Raw genomic sequence first — 21906 nt, 5'->3', positions numbered from 1 at the left:
TTTGGCAATCATTACCAAACTTGTAGCTACTAAATAAAGTAGATAAACAATGTGTGTGATTGTGTGATCGCTTTTCAGCCATTTTTTTTTCTTTTTTTAACTTTAAGCTCTATTATCTCGAAACCATGTTTTTTATTACTCAGGTGCCACTAATTCCTATGTATTCCAAGATAACCAGTTGATTATTTTTCATTGTATTTTGCATAAATAAATACGGCTACTGAAGCAGAGGTAAAGTTATATACTTTACAGTTTTTGCATTGCAAATTTTCATAGATGCCAATTAAAGCTTAAAGCAAAAGTTAGATCCTAATGATAGAAAAATCACAAAAATTCTAATATTATCTAAAGTGTAATATACCTGCTTCGGTTAACAAAGCAGAAAATATGGAAGAAAATGATGTGTGGGTTTTGTGAATATCTTTTTGAGTCGCTGAGAAAATAGTACCTCAATATGACCAAAAGTGCATGGGATGTATAAAGCCTACCTGGTGCTTTTAAGCCACCTCTTTGCCGCACTGTGCAGGTGCCTTGTGCAAAAGCGCACTAATATTTAGAAAGAGTGGTTAGCACATCACTAGTCACTGCAAATTTTGTTCCTCAATTATTTATGTGTCAATGCACAGCCTAATTGTTAGTACTAGCACGGCCACTTGATGAAAAAGTGCACAGGTACGGCCCGCCACGTGCTCCAAAACCAGAGTGACAGGTCTAGTACCCAAAGCAGCGCTGCGGCGCCATGGGGGGTGGGGGAGGGGGGCAGTTATCGCGAGCACTTACGGAATCGCATGCGCGGCGCGCTTACGGTAGTTACAATTGAGCGCGTGCATCTCTGTGTGGCCCGCGAAATCTTTCAATATCTGCCTAGCGTGTGCCCACCAGGTAATTACCGGTCTTGCTTTTACATACCTGCAGCCCTTGCAAATTTTCGCTATTGTCTTGCCCGAGATGGAGCTTTGCACACCGATCATTTTTCGCGGAAATAAGAACTGTGAGCACATATTACTGGGATCCTACAAGATCACAACTAACTGATATGGAAGAGCTACACCTTTGCTAATGCATCTAAATTCATTATAGTAACTGTGAATATGTCGCTTCAGAAAATGTTGCTTCAGATTTAATCATTTCCTTTAGAATAAGCAACCTCAGCAATTGTAGTTGCCACTACTCATTTAACACAAAATATCATATACTTTTTACTTTCTCGAAACACGTCTATAGTATTCATACAATACAGCATCAGATGCAACAGCCATGAAATATACTTACCATTTTTAAGGGTATAGCGCACCACGACAAGGACACAAAAAGAAAGACGCACACACACACAGTGCTGTGTGTGTGTGCGTTTCTCTTTTTGTGTCCTTGTCGTGGTGCGCTATACCCTTATAAATGATGAACCCCAACCAACTAGCCCGGCAACGTATCTTACCAAATATACTTAGCATGAGTTCGATCTCAATACAGTATACTCCAGCTTTCTTGAAATTTCTGTGACTGTAACTTCAATGCTGGTAATTGAGCGAGCAGTTATGAAGTGAATAATATGAAAACTGTGAGATGAAAAGAGCGATAAAAGGCTGAAAAATGTGAACACAACTGGTTGCGTTCCTGCACTTTTGAATGTTTTCGTCTCTTCCCGTGACAACGCTCTTATCATAATGCAACTAATGCAACAGTGAACACATAATCGGAACAAAATGCATGAAAATATTTTGCTTCTTCTCAATTTAGGGCTGATCCTGGCATTTCTAAAATTTTTTAACTTCTTTTCACCTTTGCATAATAAACCAGTGGACAATTGCTTCACAGCTTCGTAGGCAATATTTTTCAGGGAGAATATCCTCGTGAGTGCATATTAGTTGGCGACACACACACACATACACAAAAGGTGCGGTGCCCCTGTCCACAGCCGACAAGCATATGTTTACGTTCACACCCCCTCAGCCTCTGGCTGCAAACTTTGTTGCATCCAGCAGTCTTGACACCACCTTCCAGTTTTCTCTTATCTCTAGTTTTTTTTCTTCTAATTCCCGGATCATCTTTAGTTTTTCTCTGATGCCTGCCTTGAAGCCCTTGGCACTTTTATTATTGTAGTGTTCGTACTTTAAGAAAAACGGAACAGCATTATAGCTTCAGTATGGAACTGGCGTCCATCTTAATCTGCTTTATTCCTAACTTCATCCTTCTTTTCTTTTCTGCCCCGACTCTCGTGCTTCATCTTCTCCTGTCCCAAGGCTCGTACCGCTTCACCCTTCCCGGTTTCTCTTAATTACCCCTCCTGGGGTAATATTTGAAGATATTTCCAATTGAAACACATCCAACTGATCCACGTTCACCAGTCTACCAGACAGTCTTCAAAGTTCCCTTCTGGGTGGCTGTCTTGGTCACAGAGTAAGGACCGTAAAATTTGGCACTGTCATCTCTTATTCGTTTCCTCACTAGTACGAGGTCGGTGACTTGAAAATCTGGCATGTCTGCTCGATGCCTCTTGTCAAAATTCTTTTTCATTTGTTTTCGGTGTCTCTCCTCCTGTGATTTTTTTTGCCTTTCCTCGACAATCTTGATGTTTTCCAAGAGTCCCAACTCACGGTCTGCCTGAAGAATAGTTGTTTCTCCTGAAGAAGCGTACTGTGGACTGCACCCCAAGCCATTTGTATAGGATCGATTATGATGTTTCACGACGGCTTTCAAAGAACATTTCCATCCACCAGAAAAACTACCATACATCTTGATATACTGTTTCACATCCCGTATGGCACGTTCTGCCAGCCCATTCACTGCGGGACAGTATGGAGCACAGAACTTAATCCTTACATTGTGATCCCGAGCCCATCTTGTTAGCTTTTCGCTCTTGAACGCAGGGCCCTTATCGCATACAATTGACCGCGTAGTCTTAAACATGTCTCTTTCGAGGAGGGTTATGACGCTATTTGCATCTTCTTTTCCTGCTCGTGCCGCGACCATCCTCGTGCATTCATCTATGGCCAGAAGAAAAGCTTGCGTTTTCTTGACTCCTTTCCATTTCTTATTTAGTTCGGCGAAATCCAGGTGAACTACTTCAAAAGGCACGTTCGAGTGGCAAGGTAGTATTGTAGCATCCGTAGGCTGTTTATAGTTGACTTTGTGCACTTGACATACATGGCCGGAACAAACGTACTGACTGACGTCTTTCTTCATGTGAGGCCATGTAAATCTCTTGACCAATTTGTTGTAGGTGTGCCAAAATCCGTCGTGTTCTCCAGATTCTGGGCTATTGTGGTACAAATAAAGGACTCTGGAAACAAGTGTTGGTGGGACTTGATACCGACCTTCAGTAAAAACCAGTTGTTCGGAGCATTCCCACAGCTTCACTTCATTGATTTCTTCAGATTGTTGTGTGTTGCTTCGTACCACCAACCTTGATAGAGCATCTGCATATGTCTCGTTTCTTGCTACGGCCTCGACTAGAACCGCATCATACCAGTATACGTTGATCTTTAATTTTTTTATATCTGGTCTTGATAGCAAAAGTCGTACGTCACTTCTTATACCACCAACACTTCGCTCTCTATTTTCTGACCCTGGAACTTTATGTTTACAAAGGCCCACTGATCACGTAACGTTACTTTTCCATCATAGCCTTGTACCCGTAGGACTCTCCCACTATGCACGCAACGTGCATCCACCATCTTGACATTTATAATGACATAGGTGCACCGCTGTCTACGAGAGCCATCATCGGCTTGTTTACTACTTTGACAGGAATGTGAAATGGGCTTAAGCAACTTAAATAAACAGTCTCATTTGGAGTAATCGGGTGGGACTGACCACCCTCTTATTAGTTTGTTTTTTTGTCGAATCCTTCTGCGCTTCACTGTCGGTATTATTCACTCAACCTCCTGGAGCACGCCAGGTAAAGCTATCCGTGCTACTTGGGAGGTGGCTCGGTTCTTGCTGATCGCAACTTGACCAGTCCGCTTTACTCTGACTGAAACAGCTGCTTGAATTAGCGGTTATGCTTGTTTTCGAAGTTAGTGGTATGTTCTGAATACACTCCAGGAGGTCATCTGGAGCATTTGGTGACTGTATTTGCACCTGCTTGAAGACTTCAGTGTGTAATCCATGCATTATTAAGGCTACTACAGCCGTAGATGGAAGCAAAGGCCGCGTTTCTCAAAGAAGTACTCAGAAAGGGAGCTTTGCTTGAACTTGAAATTAAGTGCTGTACTCTATTTATGTACTGCATTGCTTTCGAATGCGGTCAAAAGTTTCTTCTTCCACTGACTCCAAGAGTCACCGCTGTCTTCCTGAATGCATATTTCATACCACTTGAGCGCAACACCTCTCAAGTAAACATGCATGTTAGTGATTTTATCCTCTTCAGAGAGCCACCTGTTTTTTTTCAGCGACATATTCGTAGAACTCAAGCCAACTTTCTTGACTAAAAAACATACCGTCGAAGGCATCAGGCTCTGCGAATTTAGGCACCGGTTTCTCGGCATTTAGAGAGCTTATAAGGGATGTCATTATTTGGTTCTATTGCACAATCTGTTCATGTTGCAGCTGAAGAGCTTTCAAAACGAGGCTCACCTCTTCTGTCAAGGCCATGATCCTGAGTGTCTTCAACGCGCTGGTTCAAGAACTTGGTTGTAGAAGGTCGCCACACGCAAGTTCACTTTTACAGCATTTTTCCTTCGTAATTCAGTATTGTCCACGGCTGCCTTTCTTACAACCAGGCTCACGAGTTCTTCCGAGCAGAGCTCACGAGGTAGGTCCACCGCTGCTTCATCTTGGACTTAGAACTTCGAAAAAATGATCTTGTCCACGGAGGTCTCGTCAATGAAGAACGTCACCCACATGTTGACTTCGATGGCCGGCTTGCAAAATAATGTAGTGTTCCTACTTAAAAGAACAGAACAGCATTATAGCTTCAGTATGGAACTGGCGTCCATCTTAATCTGCTTTATTCCTAACTTCATCCTTCTCTTCTTTCTCGCCCCTGCTCTCGTGCTTCTTCTTCTCCTGTCCTGTCCAATTGCCAAGGCGGTCATAAAGCGTCGTCTAAAGATTGCCCACGAGTGCGAAATGAACGCGCGGTGCTGAAACGCATGGTGCACGACAATTCAACGCACAGGGAAGCCGCTGCTGCTGTCAGGCGACGTCGGCGTCACCACAGATCATCACGCAACGTGACATCTGCCGATAGAAACACGTCATCTCAAGCAAGAAGAACTAGCCCTCCATCGTCAAGCTCTGCGAAGACGGATACATCGAAAACAGCATCAGGGTCAAGACTCCCACCTCGTGAAGAGTGGCCATCACTATCACGAACACAGCCTGTTTCAGAGGTGCATCGAATCCCGCCAACCTCGATGCCATCACGAACCACTGATGAAAAGACAACTGAGGATCGCCAGGTCATCAACATGTTGCAGACCCTTATGAGCACAATGCGCATGCTCTTAAGCAACATGAACACCCCATCAGCGCAGAGCGCACTCCAAGTGCTGGACACTTTGAGTCCGGTGCTTGCAGCTCTAAGGTAAAACGATGGCCCGCAACATGTTATCCTTTCAAGAGGAGGTCAAGAACGCATCTGTCCTTCAGTGGAATGCCAGAGGACTTAGGGCGCGTATGTCCGAGTTCTGCCAATATGTATTCACGAACCAGTTCTCCATAATTGTGATTTGTGAACCGAACCTGTCAGCTCAGATGAGACTGTCTGGATATGAGTGCTTTGTCTTCTACCCACGGAGAGCGCAGCAAGGTCGTTGTGTTCATACAGCGCGACTTAACTTATGTTCATCACCCTGTACCCCCTGACAAAGATAACCAGTACGTTTGCCTAACAGTAAAAAACAAGAAGATCACATTCACCATCATTGGAGCCTACTTACATCCATCAAGTCGTCTAGACCGTGAGCGCTTGTGCGGAATTTTGAATTCAGCTCTCCAGCCATGGGTGATAACTGGCGACTTCAATGCCCACTACTACTTATGGGGAAGCTCCAGGGTCAACACTAGAGGTAGACAGTTAGTGTCTTTCGCTTCTGAATGTGAACTTATCCTCATGAATGATGGCAGCCCTACTTATCTGCGCGGAGCGGCCTATAGCAGTTGCCTGGACCTCATCTTCGTCTCACGCTCGTTCACCAGCAGAGTGCACTGGTTTTCGGATTTGGAAACAAGGGGTAGTGACCACATCCAAACATACCTGAAGATTGACGGCTTTCCAAGTCTCAAGTTCGCCAGAGCCATCCAGTGCACCGATTGGCAAAAATACAAGTTAATCATGGAAGACTATGTTGGTGCCTCACCTTTCAGCCTAAAGGACGCAATAAAGAGTGCCCTACAGTCAACGACGCATTCGCTTCCGGTGAGTTCATCTCGCACTGATATGGACATTGATCTCGAGAAACTCCGAGCGATTCGTCGTCGTGCAGAACGACGTTATAGACGCACGAGGTCACTTTATGATCTGAGAGTGACCAGATGCACACAAAAGAAAATACAGCGTCACATGGACATGTTGGACAAGCAAGGATGGGTATCTTTTTGTGAGTCTATGGATCTCAGAAAGCCTCTGTCACTAATCTGGAGAACTGTCCAGGGTCTTCGTACAACCATTACTCAGCGCTACCTATTAAAATCTCTGGCACTTCACTTACGCTGCAAAGAGATTGATGTCGCAGATTCTTTCTGTCGAAAGATTGCCTGCGGGTCAAATTCAACTGGGGCGAAGACGCCCGACTTTTCTGTATCCTCAAGTGATCCCCGAATGGAGATTTCATTTTCAATGGACGAACTAAAGGCTGTGCTTGCTTTGTGTAGACGTTCTTCAGTGCCAGGACCTGACGGCATCACTCACCGCGCTCTGTGTCACCTAGGAGATCAAGCTGGGAAGGCACTCTTGCAGCTGTACAACAACTCTTGGCAAACTGGCATGGTTCTACAGGAATGGAAGTCAAGTCGCCTGATTCCACTTCTCAAAGCCGGCAAGTCACCCTTGGACATTTCCTCTTACCGCTCGATTGCCCTCGCGAGCTGTGTGGGAAAAGTTATGGAAAGGATGATTTTAACGCGTCTGGAATGGTACTTAGAGTTCTACGAAATATATCCAGATGCCATGTACAAGTTCAGACGAGGCCGCTCGTCAATTGACAATGTAGTTGACTTGGTGACATATGTAGAACACCAGAAGGCCTGCAAACGGTTATCTGCTGCTCTGTTTCTTAACGTTAAAGGGGCATACGACAATGTCATCCACGAAGCCATTTTCAGCGCACTAGAAGGAGTGGGATTCGGTGACAGGATATATACGGTTATCTGCTGCTCTGTTTCTTAACGTTAAAGGGGCATACGACAATGTCATCCACGAAGCCATTCTCAGCGCACTAGGAGGAGTGGGATTCGGTGACAGGATATATACGTGGGTTCAGAGCTACCTACAGAATAGATCATTTCACCTGCAGACAGAGAATGGCCCGACACCCGAGTATTACTGCAACCTAGGAGTCCTGCAAGGCGGAGTGCTAAGCCCGACGCTGTTCAACCTAACACTCATTGAACTAGTTGGCAAGCAACCAAGCAGTGTACGACTTTCCATTTATGCTGATGACATCTGTGTGTGGACATCAGGTGTGACTCGACGTCAACTTCGCGCTCGACTTCAGAAGGCAGCATCAGTGACATCGTACCACCTACGCAAACAACGGCTTGAAATCGCAAGTGAGAAGTGTGCAGTCGTGGCTTTCACCAGAAAACCAATGTTTGCTTACGGCATATCAATTAACGGGCAGTTGGTGTCATGCAGCCGGAGTCACAGATTCTTGGGAGTCGTAATCGACCGAGACCTGTCTTGAACACCCCACGTAAACTACGTGAAAAAGCGGCTGACTGCCATTTGTCACTTATTCAGGTTTCTTGCTGGGAAAAATTGGGGAATGTCTGTCGGGTCTATGTTACAACTGTACAAGGTATTATTTACTGGATTCCTGCGGTATAGCCTACCTGTTATATCTAACACGTGCAAAACAAACCTGCGCACAATCCAAAATATTCAAGCCCAAGCGCTTAGGATATGCCTTAATTTTACCCCGCTGCGCATCGACAGCGGAAACAATTGCCATTGCACAGGACTACTCGATCATGACGCACATCACCATTGAAACCATGCGTACATACCTCAGGCAACATGCTAGGAATCCTTCCCACGACTTGGCAACCCTCGCTACTGAGAGGCCCCGCACGAAATTTAGTGCATTTGTCTGTGCTCATTGTGCGTCCTTTACGTCAGGTTTTACGCCTGCTGAGAAACTGGTGTATCCTCCGTGGTGCCTGACACTTCCACAAGTACGTGTTTCAATTCCAGGAATACAGAAAAAATCAAATTTGCCTGCATGAGCCCTAAAACAATTGAGCTTGAGCCTTCTGCACGAAATGTACAACCACGTGCACATATACGCCGATGGTTCAACCACAGCTTCTGGTTCTGGCGGTGCGGTAGTGACTCCAGCTAGAGGATTCACTCTGCGAATCAAACTGTCACATGTCAATACGTCTACGGCGACAGAACGTCCGGCTTTGCGTGGCGCCCTAGAGTACATCAAATCCGAAAGACCGAGTAAATGGGCTGTGTTTTCCGACTCGAAACCAGCCCCACAGAGCATGCAGTCAGTCCTTCGACGAGGTTGCTATGAACAATTAACTTATGAAGTTGTCAAGCTTGTTCACCACGTCCCAGAAACAGGCCACGAGGTCAAGTTTCAGTGGCTTCCTGGCGCCATTGTGGGATCAGTGGCAATGATTCCGCAGAAAACGCGGCTCGCACATTTCACCAAGAAGAACACACCCTTACGGTTCCTTTATCAAGGACTGACGCTGCAAAGCAACTTCGTCACCTGGCACGTAGTCTGAGTCTGCAGGAGTGGAACACCCCAAGCATAAGACATACGAGACTATACGAAATAAACCCTTGACTGGAACTTCGACCTCCATCCGGACTTTGTCGACCTGAAGCTTCGCTTCTTTGTCGCCTTTGGTTGGGGGCTGCCTTCACAAAAGCATATAGAACCCTCATCGGATTGACCGACAATGCAGAATGCGACGTCTGCTGCACCAAAGAAGACATCGACCATCTGATATGTCATTGCCCTCAATTTGCCTCTGAAAGACAGAAGCTTTCGAACGCATTGCGACAATTGGATGATCGGCCACTTTCTGTGCAGATGCTACTGGAACACCGTCATCGCCTTTCGTCGGCTCAAAAAGCAGTCAAAGCTGTCTTGTGCTTTTTGAGGACTACAGGCCTACGTGACCACCTTTAACTTTTGTGTAGTGCCACCGCTGCATACGCGCCAGCCGATTGACTGACAATCCTCCTTTTTTGTTTTTTCTCTCTCTTTTTCTCTTCCCTTTCCTCTCTCTCTCATCTTTATGCCCCCTTCCCATTCCCACAGCGTAGGGTAGCAAACTGGGCATGTGCCTGGTTAACCTCCCTGCCTTCCCTCTTGTTGTTTATCCCCCCCCCCCCCCCCTTCTCCTGTCCGAAGGCTCATATCGCTTCAGTCATTACTTCCGGTTATTTCTGAATGCCTTCTCCTGCAATGCTACGTGGAACTGATGTTCGTTTTTGCAAAAAAGCTCGAGCACCCCTTTCATTGAGAAAGATTGGCTGTCTGTGGTAATTTGTAGAATGGCACACAAACTGAAACTTACATCAGCAAAACACGCGGAGGCAAAAGGGTACCGAAAAGCAGCTGGTGGGCGACAAGAGTTTATGTTTGAAACAAATATATTCATGGCAGCCGACACAACCGTTGAGAGCATCTCACCGGGAGTAAGGGAGGAGGGTTGTTTTAGATAGAGCTGCAATAGGAAAAAAAATGGCATGAACGCTCTGCTATACTCGTATCTGTTTACTTTTCACTTTGTTATTGTTATGTACTGCCTCCAGAGCGTTCGCCCAACTTTTGGCTTTTGTGTCTATCGACCATAAAACCATCCTTTCGGTCTTTTCATGTTAGCCTCTCCATGGGCATTGGCGTATCCCGATAGCACTCCAACACACTTGTCTTCTGGCAGTCTCCGTCATGCGGTTCTGTCATCTATTACTGTACCTTTGTTCTTCCATGCATTGTCGACGAATTGGCACCTGCACTCACTCCAACGAAGGGACGTGTACTCGACTGCCCTACAGCAGCCGTGGTTTTTCTATGTGTAAACATAAAAACGTGGTTGGCATGTGACCCAGCCGTATATATACAGTCGAGCCCATATATAACGGCTCCACTTAAAACGAAGTTTCGCTTAAAACGAACAATATTCACGTGACCGTGAAAATATACATTGGTTCAATGGCACAAAATCTCACTTACAACGAAAGTCTCCGAGCGCCGCTGATCGGTTACAGCAAACGAAGTCGGAGATCTGCCGACTTTCTGGGAAACCAGTTTCGACAACCGATCAGGCATCGACAAGGTGCCCATACATTCTTATTGTTAAACGCCGACCCTGCCTCCGTGACCCTATAGTTGCCGCTCTCCACACTCATGGAGGAAGGAAAGCTGTTTCCTTTCTTTATGCCTCGACTGCTTTTTGTTATGCACCCCTCCGTCCTTTGTCCCCCGCTACTCTGAGCACCCCACATCGCCAGATGAGGCCCGTGTTTTCACACTGCCACCAATCTCTCGAAGACTGTTTGGCCATCTACCCAGTTTTTGATTGCTGGTACTGTCGTTGGCGTCGCCAGCCTGGAGTGACCAGACCATTTACCAATATCGTCGGCCACCGACTGTATCCGATCGTTTGCGTCTAGTGCACGCGCGTACGCTACCCTACTGACTCTGAAAATCTGCGATTCGTTTCATGTTTAGGACTTGTTCTCGCTCACTTCGCACTCAATTCAGCATGTCTTCCGCGCGCATGCGGAAGCGCGAAAATGGCTGTTAATTAGCGTGGAACGAATCGCGAAATATCGAAGTTCGTGAGGCCACGCAAACCCGCCGGCGCAACAAAACGATTTTTTGACCACGGCCACCAATTCTTCGAACACCGCCGGGCGCACCGATCCAGGTGGCCATGCTTTGACTTCTGCTCGCGCAGGCACTTTTTCCAAGTTTTTCTATGTGCGAGTTTCGCGGACCTTACAAGCAAGCTACCCAACCTGCCTCCTTCCCGTGCTTTTTGGTTTTCAAGGTCACCCTCCCCCCCGCAATCTCCCCTCTCTTTCTCACAACTCCTTGCCCTTCTTTCGCAAGTCTGCTCTCCTCTCTTGATCACAACCCCTTCGCCCGTCTCCACCGCTCCGCGACGCCCGCCATGCTGGCTCAAATTAGTTTCATTTTCTGACTGGAAACGGGCCCAGAGCTTTTCCACACGTTCTGGCATGTGTGTCGCGTGTGCGCATCTTGCTCACTCTTTGTGTACCTGTGTGGTCATGATGGTTGACAGGAGGACTAGCACGCTTTTTCGTGCCGCTCAACAAAACGTCTAGAAAGTGTGACCGCTTGGCTTGAGCGTAATCCGCGCATTAGGCGCCGCATTGCGGAGCGCTTGCTCATACCTGTTGACCACCTGGCAGCCAACTTGCCGCTTCGGGCGTCCCGGTATTCAGCTGTGGAGATAGTGAACATTTCGGGGGCAGCGGTGATGGCTACTTGCGCGTGAAACTGTTTTCGCGAGGCCAACTTCGTCGACGTCGGGCCCGATGCCGAGCCTAAAGCTTCCGAACAGGACTACTGTGGTGGCGATTTGTTGCAGCGCGTCGTCGACTCCGACTTGGGAGAGTGGGTGGGACGTCTGATGCGATGGTTTAATTGCGGCTGATGATGGTGGCGATACTGTGGAACCATGCCAGGATTGGGGCATTGTGAATGAAGTACGTGGCGAGAGCAATTTGGAGGATTCGGATTGCAAGAATGACGAAACTTTGGAGCCAGTGCCTCATACAGCATGTGCCACGGGCCTCGGCGAACGGGCACCCTGCCGTTTTAAATTAACTCGAGACTGCCCTTATCGCTTCTGCTCTTCGAAACACGTGCATCACGGACTTTTTCGGTCAAAAAAGTTCAGGTTTTAACTCGCAACTTTTTTTAAAAGCTGTGTTTCATTTACTACGAACTTCGGGATACAACGAACGAATGCCATGTCCCGCTCAGGCTCTTTATAAGCGGGCTCGACTGTATATATATGTATATAAATAAACTGGTGAAGTGAATGCCATGCACAAAAATAGCTTGAGTTAATCCCTGCAATTGCATGATTTTGTTTTCAAAGTTGAGGCCTATTATTGTCAGCGCCATTGCTCTAAATATAAGCCACTCCACGCCTACTATATATATATATATATATATATATATATATATATATATATATATATATATATATATATATATATATATATATATATCCTAACAGTTTTGGTTGGTGGTCCAGCCTTCTTCGGAGGACACAAGTGAAAAAAAAAAGTATAAGCAACCTCAGCAATTGCAGTTGCCACTGTTCATCTAACAAAAAATAACATAAACTTATTGCTTGCTCTAAACAAGTCTATATTATTCATACAATTCAGTATCAGATGTAACAGCCATGAAATATATATATTTTTTTTCACTTGTATCCTCCCAAGAAGGCTAGAGCACCAGCCGAAACTGTTAGAGATAAGTAAATGAATAAATAATTGTTCTATTTCCTATATTGCAGTGCCCTCGAAGTTTATCATTTTTATTTTGGTAGCCTGAAGAAGCTCTGTTCATCTATATGTATATATATATATATATATATATATATATATATATATATATGTATATATATTGCTACGTAGCTATCGCATGAAGACCCAAACGTAAATTTACAAAGGAACTGCTTGCTTTCTCGTACGTGTACCAGCTTCTTTTCTTATACGTACCAGACCCACTGAACTTTCCCACTGAATATATATATATATATATATATTTTGTCCTGCCTAGTAAGATCTATCAATAAATTTGAATGCCACTTCTAATGATGTATACTTTCGCAGCCTCTTCAATAAAGTTACGAGGAGCGCTTGAGCGCTTCACCATGTTTGTAGAAACCACTTTTATCCAGCGTTCGAAGCTGAATTTCTTTTCGGCACACTACCGTGTACCGGATGACATGAAGATTCAAATTATGTTTCTTTCATACACTTTCATTGTATAAAAACTATGAACGTCTATTGTCCAGTGTACAAAAATTAGTTGTCAGGCATTCCGGCTGAGAAAATTCGAAGGTGCTGAATAAACTTCAGAAAAATCTCAGCTTGTACGAATATTCGAATGTTTTGAATATTTGAACGAATAGTAGGGTATTCGAATTTGCTTTGATTCGAATTTAAATTATTGAAAATATCAAAGTATTTCCAAGGAACGAATAAATGCATATTAATCTGAATGAACTGCCTGTAAAAGTGGTTTCACTGTGGTGTGGGGGTACTAAACCGTGAAAGCACCTATCGAGGAGAAATTCGCTTTTCCGCGAAGTCTCTCTTCAAATTTAAAGGGGCCCTGCAACACTTTTTGAGCGTTGTAAGAAAACGCTGCCGATCGGTAATCGAGGCTACCGAGGACACGCAAGCCAAACATTATAGTGCAGCACGCGGCGTGTGATTCACAACAATTTCTCAAAGTCATCGGAAAATCGCTCTCTCCTCTCCGCAAATGACTCCACAAGCTTAGAAAGCACACATGACGTATTTTCTTTCCTCGTGCTATCTTTCCCGGTTTAGCTTCCAGCACTTTCGTTGGTACGAGAAGAGAGAATTCACTTGCAGCGTGCAACGAATCTTTGCAATTCCGCGTGTACTGAATGGATTCTAAATATTTTTCAGGCAATAAGCTTCTTTAGTGAATCCATTCCATGGCTCCTTGAAAAAGTGTCGCACGGCCACTTTAAATAGAAATATTACCCTCAAATCAATTCATTTTATTAAGCTTAAAAGATTGTTATGATGGCTTATATGCTCAGGGTATAATAAGTTTTAAAATGTTACATATTATAAGGGTTATGACTCGCATCCTGCCGAAAGTCAAATCCTGCTACTACTCAAAATTGTTTTTACTTCTTTTGAACGGGAAAAAAAATGCATTTGCATGAGGGCCCTATTTCAATTTTTAAAAAATATTGTACAGGTTAGTTCGGTCATAATAAATATGTTACGTTTTTTTCATGTCATATGTACTACTCGATTTCGATTCGAAATTATTCGACCAAAATCACTATTCGCTCGGAATTCGCTTCAAACCTGAAGATTACTATTCGCACAAGCTTAAAAAATCGATATACGTTAATTTAAGACATCTTCATAAATAGAACAGTGACTCTGTTACGGATTAAGTGTCATATAATTCAGCTTCATGCATTGTGGATTTTTCTTTCAGCCTGAAAGCAAGAGGCTGGTTCTGGGGGGAAAAAAAAAACGTCTGGTGCTCGGCACGCATACCAAAATTCAATTCGCTTTTTAACTAGATAGCCCTACATACTCTTCTAAATATGCAATATGTCATCACTGCAATAAATGAGATTAAAAAAATGCTGATTGGAACAAATTAGTGGGTCACTGCTGTGACAAACACCAGCGAATTGTCTATGGCGGCTGCCCCAAGGGAGCCGCCGCCCCTCGTTTCGCCGTCCCCCCTGTCCCCCCATTGTCGTGCTGCAGCGGGCGCAACTGCAACCGCGGCTGACGCACTCTCCCATAGAAAGCCGCTCGACGTGGCAGGCCGTACCATGCGCTTTCTCATCCTGCGGCCATGGTACTGGTATGCTCATTGACGTTTAAAAATTACAGGCAATTTTTTTGGAGCAGTATGTGACATCTCTGCAGCCCTAAGATACAAGAAACAAAACTGTACACCGCTTGTTGTTTTTCACCACCTCCACTCGTCACTGTGTTACGTATCTCACAGATTTCAATGTCACCAGCTGGGAACATCCAGATCTTAATTGGCTGACTCTGTCAAAATGTCGTTATCTCGGGAGTCCTCGCTAAGGGTTGGATTAAAAGATACGGAAGACTGTGGTGGCCACACAAACAAACTTTATCTAACGGGGAATGGAAAATTCAAGCACTCAATAACACAGCACGCACAAGCACGCAAAACTCGGCTGTACAGCAAAACGAGAACTCATTACAATCTAAGTTAGAGCCAGCTCTAGCCCTAACTAGTTTATAATTACTATGGCTTCTATACAGTTCCTCAAGGACGCTCTCTCTCAAATTGAATGTTCTGACTTTCGTGGCGGCGGTTTGGAACTACGACGAAGTTTCCCATCGTCAAAATCCAGGAATATGTCTCGCAGTCATTGTTGTTGGCCGAAGTCTGCTTGACGATCGACTTGTCTTCACTTATGACCCAGTTGTCATGGATCCCAGCAGCTTAAGCTTGCGTTTCGACATTGAACTCAAGGGACTGTCAAGTGTGTCGCAGCTGTCCTGTGAAAAAGCTGAAGAGAAGCTCCGGGGACCTGCTGTTGCCAGGTGCTGCAGGGCTGGAGAATGTATCTCTGTGACTGCCGTGACCTACGGCTGTTTCCGGCCCCCTCATGGCGCCACCTTCATGTCAGGGTTGACCGAGCCTCCGCCGCAAGGGCAACGCTGTCTTCTTCAACCTTCCTCGTCGGGGCTCCACAGAACAATGCCACTTTATCTTCTGGGGGTTTTCTATTATGGCTCGGGTCACGCGCCACGGATTTTAACCAATCCAGTACGCGAGTCTCTTGCAGCTCCACCGCATTCCAGCATTTAGCACGTGCCTCGCACGGCCACTGCCAGCTGCCGCTGCACCGACTTCAAACCCGGATGAGCTGGAGCTTCTGGTGAAGGCGACTGCAGCGCTACTGTAAATTTTCCCCGCATTTTGCTTCAATTGTGCCACTTGCCTCCCGTGTCTCTTGATCTGTTCCCCCTTTTTAGTACACTCTAGCCATTATGGGAATGATCGGCTTGCCCAAGCTTTATGGCTGTTGCTTCAAATGCACTGGTGGCTCTGTTTATTGTAGCGTTTTGGCATTTTGTTTCCGATAAAAGAAAGCATCATTGTGAACTTCATGAGGTGATTTGATTTAGTGAGCCTAAAAGGTTAAGATGGTGAAGTGGAACAGCTGAGCATTTGCTTAACTTTGTTTTGTGACTAAGTGGATGCAGGTGGAGCCAAACGAAGCCGAAAGAGTGAAGTTTAGGCAAATACGTGTTACAACCATCATTCCAACGTTGGCTGAAGCGTCGCAGCACCCATAGACACTAGCGCCAGAGTTTTGTCTAGTGTTATTTAGAAAAAAAAAAAAGCTCTGGCGTTTGGGCAGCGTAAGAAGTGCTATGGCTAGCCAACTCAGCCCTGCCATAGCACAGCAGTGGTGCCCTATTTGAGAGTGCTTGTTCTGCAGGTTGTACTGGATGGGCAGAAAGCAACGCAGAAGGAGCTGGACACTGTCAACGTGTTACGTGCCTTGCAAGTAGCCAAGGACAGGCGGCCTCCCACCGATGCGACAACAGCGGTAAGTCCCATGCCTGGCATTGCATTTCCTGCAACACAATGCTTATCACCTTCAGGAACTCTGCCAGCAGAAAACCTAATAATGAAATGTTAGTGAAACATTTAGACTAATGAGTTATGGTTTGAAAACTATACTGCAGCCTATTTCTGACTTCACAGCTTTTATATGGGAAGAGAAAATGGAGTAACTCAATTTTTTGATTCCACACTGGAGCCTCAGCACCTGGACTTCAGTGAGATGTTACAGATATCTCATGATCTTTTTGATTCTTTGACTGCATAAGCATTTTCAAGCCTACTCATTGAGAAAAATGTGTGTGTCAGTCTTTTTTCATGCAAGAAGGTTGCCACAATAAAGAATAAATGCACAAAGTAAAAAAAATTCATGCTGGGATTTGACATTCCGCAGGCTAGTGTCTTTAGGGGGAGATTACCTCGGAGACGAAACTTTCTAAATTTCTATTAGATCTCGATGAAATGTGCACCACTGTATTCACTACTGTAAAATTAGCAAAACTGTTAAGGGGAGATGCGAGCAAAAAGCAAATTTTTTTCTAAAATTACATATTTTTAAGTTAAGCACACGGGCCTACAACATTTCCGCCTCCATTGGAAATGCAGCCGCCGCAGCCGGGAAACTACTCATTTGTGACATGAATCCTCAAGGTAATCTGTATTGATTTTTTAGAAAGAAAAGTATGCAACTTACCGTAAGGCTCATCACATATTTTAAATTGGCATAAAAGCCTGTATGTACAGCCAAAATTTCATTGCCCCAGGCTACAGATTAACAGAGCTTCTTGGAATCGCACCTCCTCTTCAGTTTTATGAAACTGTGTTTATCAGTTCAAGAGCTATTGAGGTTTTACTGAGTCGTTGACACGTTGGCCACGTAATAGGAAACCGAAATTTATTGTGGTCATTCCTCAAACCCAGGGCACTACTAAGCCCTTTGTTTTCAATTTTCCATCCAAAAAAGTTCAGCGAGAGTTAAAATTTGATGTAGCCAGTAATACGTTCAAATCCATAAAAAATTATTTGCTTATTATAAATTAACTGCACCAGTAAAAAAAAAAGCTTGTTACACCCCAGAAAAGTGATTCTCGAACACAATTAAAGAAACTGTACACAAATATTTAGCAGAAGAAGAAGACATTCACAGGAAGGGGGTAGGCAGTCCTGTAAATGACTTGTTTTTTGTGTTCAAGCTTTTTGCTGTTAGCTATGCACTATCTCACTGAATTTCGAGTTTTGTTGAACCAAATATGAACACTTGAGATATCACCCTTCTCAACACCACATCCAGCAAAAAAAATTCTGTTCTGATAAAACGGGCCTTGAAAGTTGCCAGAATATTTCTAGGCCTACAAGCTCTCTGTAGTTTGAAATAATGCATTTTTACCCCCTTCTATTCTTCCTCCACTGCTTCTCGTGGTTTTCTTTTCTGGCTTCCTCCAAGTCGGTGTTGGATTGCCGAAGTGGATTCGACCCATTCAGTTATGCATTCTTTTGCATCACACATGTGCAGCGCTTTGCACTCAGTATACTTCGAGAGTCGCCATAATTGATGAGGCGGTGGCCAGCATGAATGAGTAAATCAGAGTTTAATGCTATTAAACAACACACATGCTGACTGAAATGGCGAAACATGTTTGAATTATCCTATCTGCAAAATTCTGCAAAAGAGCGTTAAATTAATGAACCTTTACTGTGTTGTCCTGTACTGGCTATAGGTGAAGTGAATCAAGTGTTTCCATATTGTTTATTCTGTACAGAAATTGAGCTTGAATGATGCTTGACCTTAAAAAATGTACCCGCGTTGTTCTAGCATGCTAATTTGGCCGTTAAGTGTGACTGTAGTGCTTCTCTTTTGCTGCTTTCGGAACCTGTGCGGCCTGTTGTCAAGGGCTACCTCAGCGCCAATCTGCAGCCCTCTGCCCCAGGTATTGGTCCCTCCTTTCTGCTACCCATTTAATGTGGCACATTTCAAGGTCATGGGTTTCATTCCTGACAACAGCCAGTGGCCGCATTGCCATGAGGGTGCATTGTAAATTGTTAGGCTTCAGTACCCTTAATCTGCAATTATTGAGTTCCTGACGAGGGCATACTGGTAATGCTGGCATTAAAAGCTGGGCCTTTTCGTAAAAGTATGTGGGCTACTCCAAGCCTTCGCATTGTGTTCAGTACATTGTTCATTTGTGTGGTGCGCTTTCTGAGCTCAGTACAAGAGCTTTTTGAGGGGGAGGGGTGGGGAACCAAGAGATTGTGACTTCCTAGAAAAGCCTATAGTGGTTCAAGTCAGCTTGGGCAGACAATGAAGTACAACACAGAGACACACTGCATACACAGAGACACATGCATACACAATGGTTCTGCAGGTTCTTTAGCAAACTCTGCATTTCTCCTCCTCGAGGCACTGTCAGCACTTGACCTTATGTTGAGAGTGCCTTGGTGCTACCCCTGTACAACCTCTCTGTATCACCCCCAGAATGGGTGGAGTCTTCCATTGTGACTGGAGGTGTGAAAGCTTCTTGCTGCAGAACATGACCGTTGATGTCCACAATGCACAAGCAAAGACTCTCAGCACGCTGAGTTCGTCCATACCCTGCCTCCAGTGGGCGGTGGCAGCAGCTCCCGAGCAGAATGCCTGTGATCAAAAGCTCTGTAGGTTTTATTCCTCTCTGAGTCAGTTGGATGATGGCGGTCCACCCTCTTTGTAGGTGAGTCCTTAACTGACTCCAAAGCAACAGCTGAGGTGGACAAGACAACTTTTGTGTATCGAGAGTACATGCAGTGGCCTGTTGCCTGCTCTCCCCCATCGAACATCTGTTTTACCATCAGGGGAGAGAACACCATTTAGGTGGTGCCTCGCAATGGATGTCAGAAGAGGCAATTTTTTGTTCACTTGTATTGTGATGTGGGTGGTTTTTTGCATTCCTCATGATCACTGTGCTGGTTGTCATGCTGGCTCTCAAAGAGGCTTTGAGATGGCACAGCTCTGTTTGTGGTGCTCTCCACGCTATCAACGAGGGCGCATCACTGCGATGTGACTGCATGGGGCAGCGTGTGTCAGGCGAGTGCTGTGTGACAATGATGATTTTGCTTCAAGCTATAAAGATGGAGCACAAAAGAACAGATTTGATGCGTGAACAAGCAGACGCGTGACACATTGTCACAGGGTCTTGATGTTGACAAAAGCAGCAACAGATGTGTTCCAGACAAATTTTTAGGGGCGAAGCTCCTTAGGGCGTGGGCTGTGCGACCCCTGTATGTAGCCACCTCTAGTTTAGTTCTTGCAGTGTTCACTAGATGGCGGTACCGTCCCCTGTATGTAGCCACCTCTAGTTTAGTTTTTGCAGTGTTCACTAGATGGCGGTACCGTCTCCTGTATGTAGCCACCTCTCATTTAGTTCTTGTAGTGTTTACTAGATGGTGGTACTTGTAGCTGATGATGAAAAGATGCAAGATGTTATAAACTAGAAAGCGGTACTTGTAGTTGATGAAAGACGCGAGATCTTATAAAATAGGAATGATGTCACATATGGCGCGTGTCATTGGTTGAAGGCAATCGTTCGATTTAGTGCGGCGACGTACGCTAGGGGGAGCAATGTAATAAAATCGAGTGGGCAAAATGTACAGAGGATTCATGGTTTACCAGGTTTACCTCCGGAGCTTCGCCCACTCATCATCATTCACTTCGTGGATATGGCGGCACTTTTTTGTTTGGGTGAACCTGTGCTCATAAAATGAAAAGGCAATGTCCAAGCAATTTGCACTGTACAGAGATGGCGGCAAACAGAGCACCGGCCATACATAATCTGGCCAACTGTGATGCGCATCGATATATATACATGTGCTATCAATGATTCCAGCATCATCGCTAGCAGCTGCGTAAATTCCAGAACACACTCTAATTATTGTGTAGTACACGTACAGTCGAACTCCGCTACAATGAAACTGACGGGGCGCGGAAAAAATCTGGTTAAAGCAAAAATTTTGTTGTAGTGAAATAAAAAAAATATAGCCGATCTGAACTAGCAAAACAAAGAAACGTTTATTCTCAAAATTTAAAAAGTGTCCGCTGCTTTTTATTCTATCCCAGCAGCATCACGATGCGATTCTCACCCCCATGCATAGGGAGGCCAGGGTGAAAAGCATGCTGAAAGAATGACTACAACCGCTTTCGTGAACGAACCAAACAGTTGCATTAACACGTTAACACCAGCAGTTGTCCGCCGTCAAAACGCAGAGATGGCAGCAGGGTATCGTGGAGCAGTGACTTTGCCTTACTTTATGCCATTCTTATCATTCATCCCTCGTGGCTAGCTATAATGCGGATAATGCGGACCAACAGCCACTCTGATTCGTTACCACACTGGACAAGCGCGAACAAAATGATAAGCATTGGAATTGGAAAAGGCATCGTTCCGCAGATGCACCCAGCAGATGCGCGAAGGAAACCATGAACTTAGCAAATGAGCTTCAGCTTTGGATCGTCTGCGGCTATGAAGTAAACCCAATGTTTAGCATTTTGATGCATTTTTAGAACTGAAAATACGTTGACGAAGTCTAAAACAAGCATTGGCACCACCAGAAACCGCTGCTGTTCAGCAAGCATGGGCGCCGCCATTGCTCAATAGCAAATGGCAATAAACTGCCCTGCTTTTGCCAGTCACAAAAGCAAAACAGTCTCATTGCCATCGCTATCGAGCAATGGTGGCGCCCATGCTTGCTAAACAGCGCTAGTTTTTGGTGGTGCCAACGCGTGTTTTAGACTTCGTTGATGTATTTTCAGGTTCTGAAAGTGCATCAAAATGTTAGAGTAGGTTTACTGTACAGCAACAAATATTTGAGACTCACGAACCACATCGTGAAATTACGTTAAAGCGGGACGGAAGAAAGAAAGACTATCATCTTTAAAAAAAGAGTTTGTTGTGGCGACAATATTTATGCCTTGACTTCTATAGAGTGCTGATGGGGAACCGTGAATTTTTTGTTGTAGCGGGAATTTCGTTGAAGCGGCGTTCATTGTATTGGGGCTTGACTGTAATTTCATTCGATGGTCTTATGATTATCTCAATGGTTTTCAGGCTGTTGGCGCAGCAGATTGTGCTTTACCAGTGAACGTCCCGTGACGTGCAACACATTTGTCAGAGTTCAAAATATGAAGGCAAATACTGTTGAGGTAAGGTGCTAGGTACAGTTTGTAGAAGATGGCAGTTACACATGTAATGCAGCAGTAACATAAAAAGAGGAAGAAAGGAGTATGTGTGGCCTACTGCATCTTTGAATAAACAGCTGTCTCGTGTGCACACATGTGACACAAGCAGTTTTGCCTGAAGGTCTTGTGCCTTCAGCAAGGACTCCTTGACAGTTGGAACAGTGCGCTCTGCCTCCTCATCGGGTT

At 44.9% G+C, this 21906-nt stretch overlaps 1 protein-coding gene across 3 annotated transcripts in view; it reads left to right on the top strand.

Moving 5' to 3' along the window:
- The window catches only part of LOC119166710 (nischarin), a 289672-nt gene that overhangs the window by 192425 nt on the left and 75341 nt on the right, over positions 1-21906 (top strand). For 2 of the 3 annotated variants that reach the window (XM_075882433.1, XM_075882434.1), the window contains 2 exons: positions 16390-16500; positions 18406-18442. In XM_075882433.1, the coding sequence (XP_075738548.1) occupies positions 16390-16500; positions 18406-18442 (148 nt within the window). The remainder of the gene's footprint in view (positions 1-16389; positions 16501-18405; positions 18443-21906) is intronic. The other variant, XM_075882435.1, reaches the window with a different exon arrangement.

The sequence above is a fragment of the Rhipicephalus microplus genome, unplaced genomic scaffold (genome assembly GCF_043290135.1).
Source record: "Rhipicephalus microplus isolate Deutch F79 unplaced genomic scaffold, USDA_Rmic scaffold_12, whole genome shotgun sequence".
Lineage (NCBI taxonomy): Eukaryota > Metazoa > Arthropoda > Arachnida > Ixodida > Ixodidae > Rhipicephalus > Rhipicephalus microplus.
The sequence above is the reverse complement of the archived record's forward strand: the minus strand, read 5'-3'. Positions and strand labels throughout refer to the sequence as shown.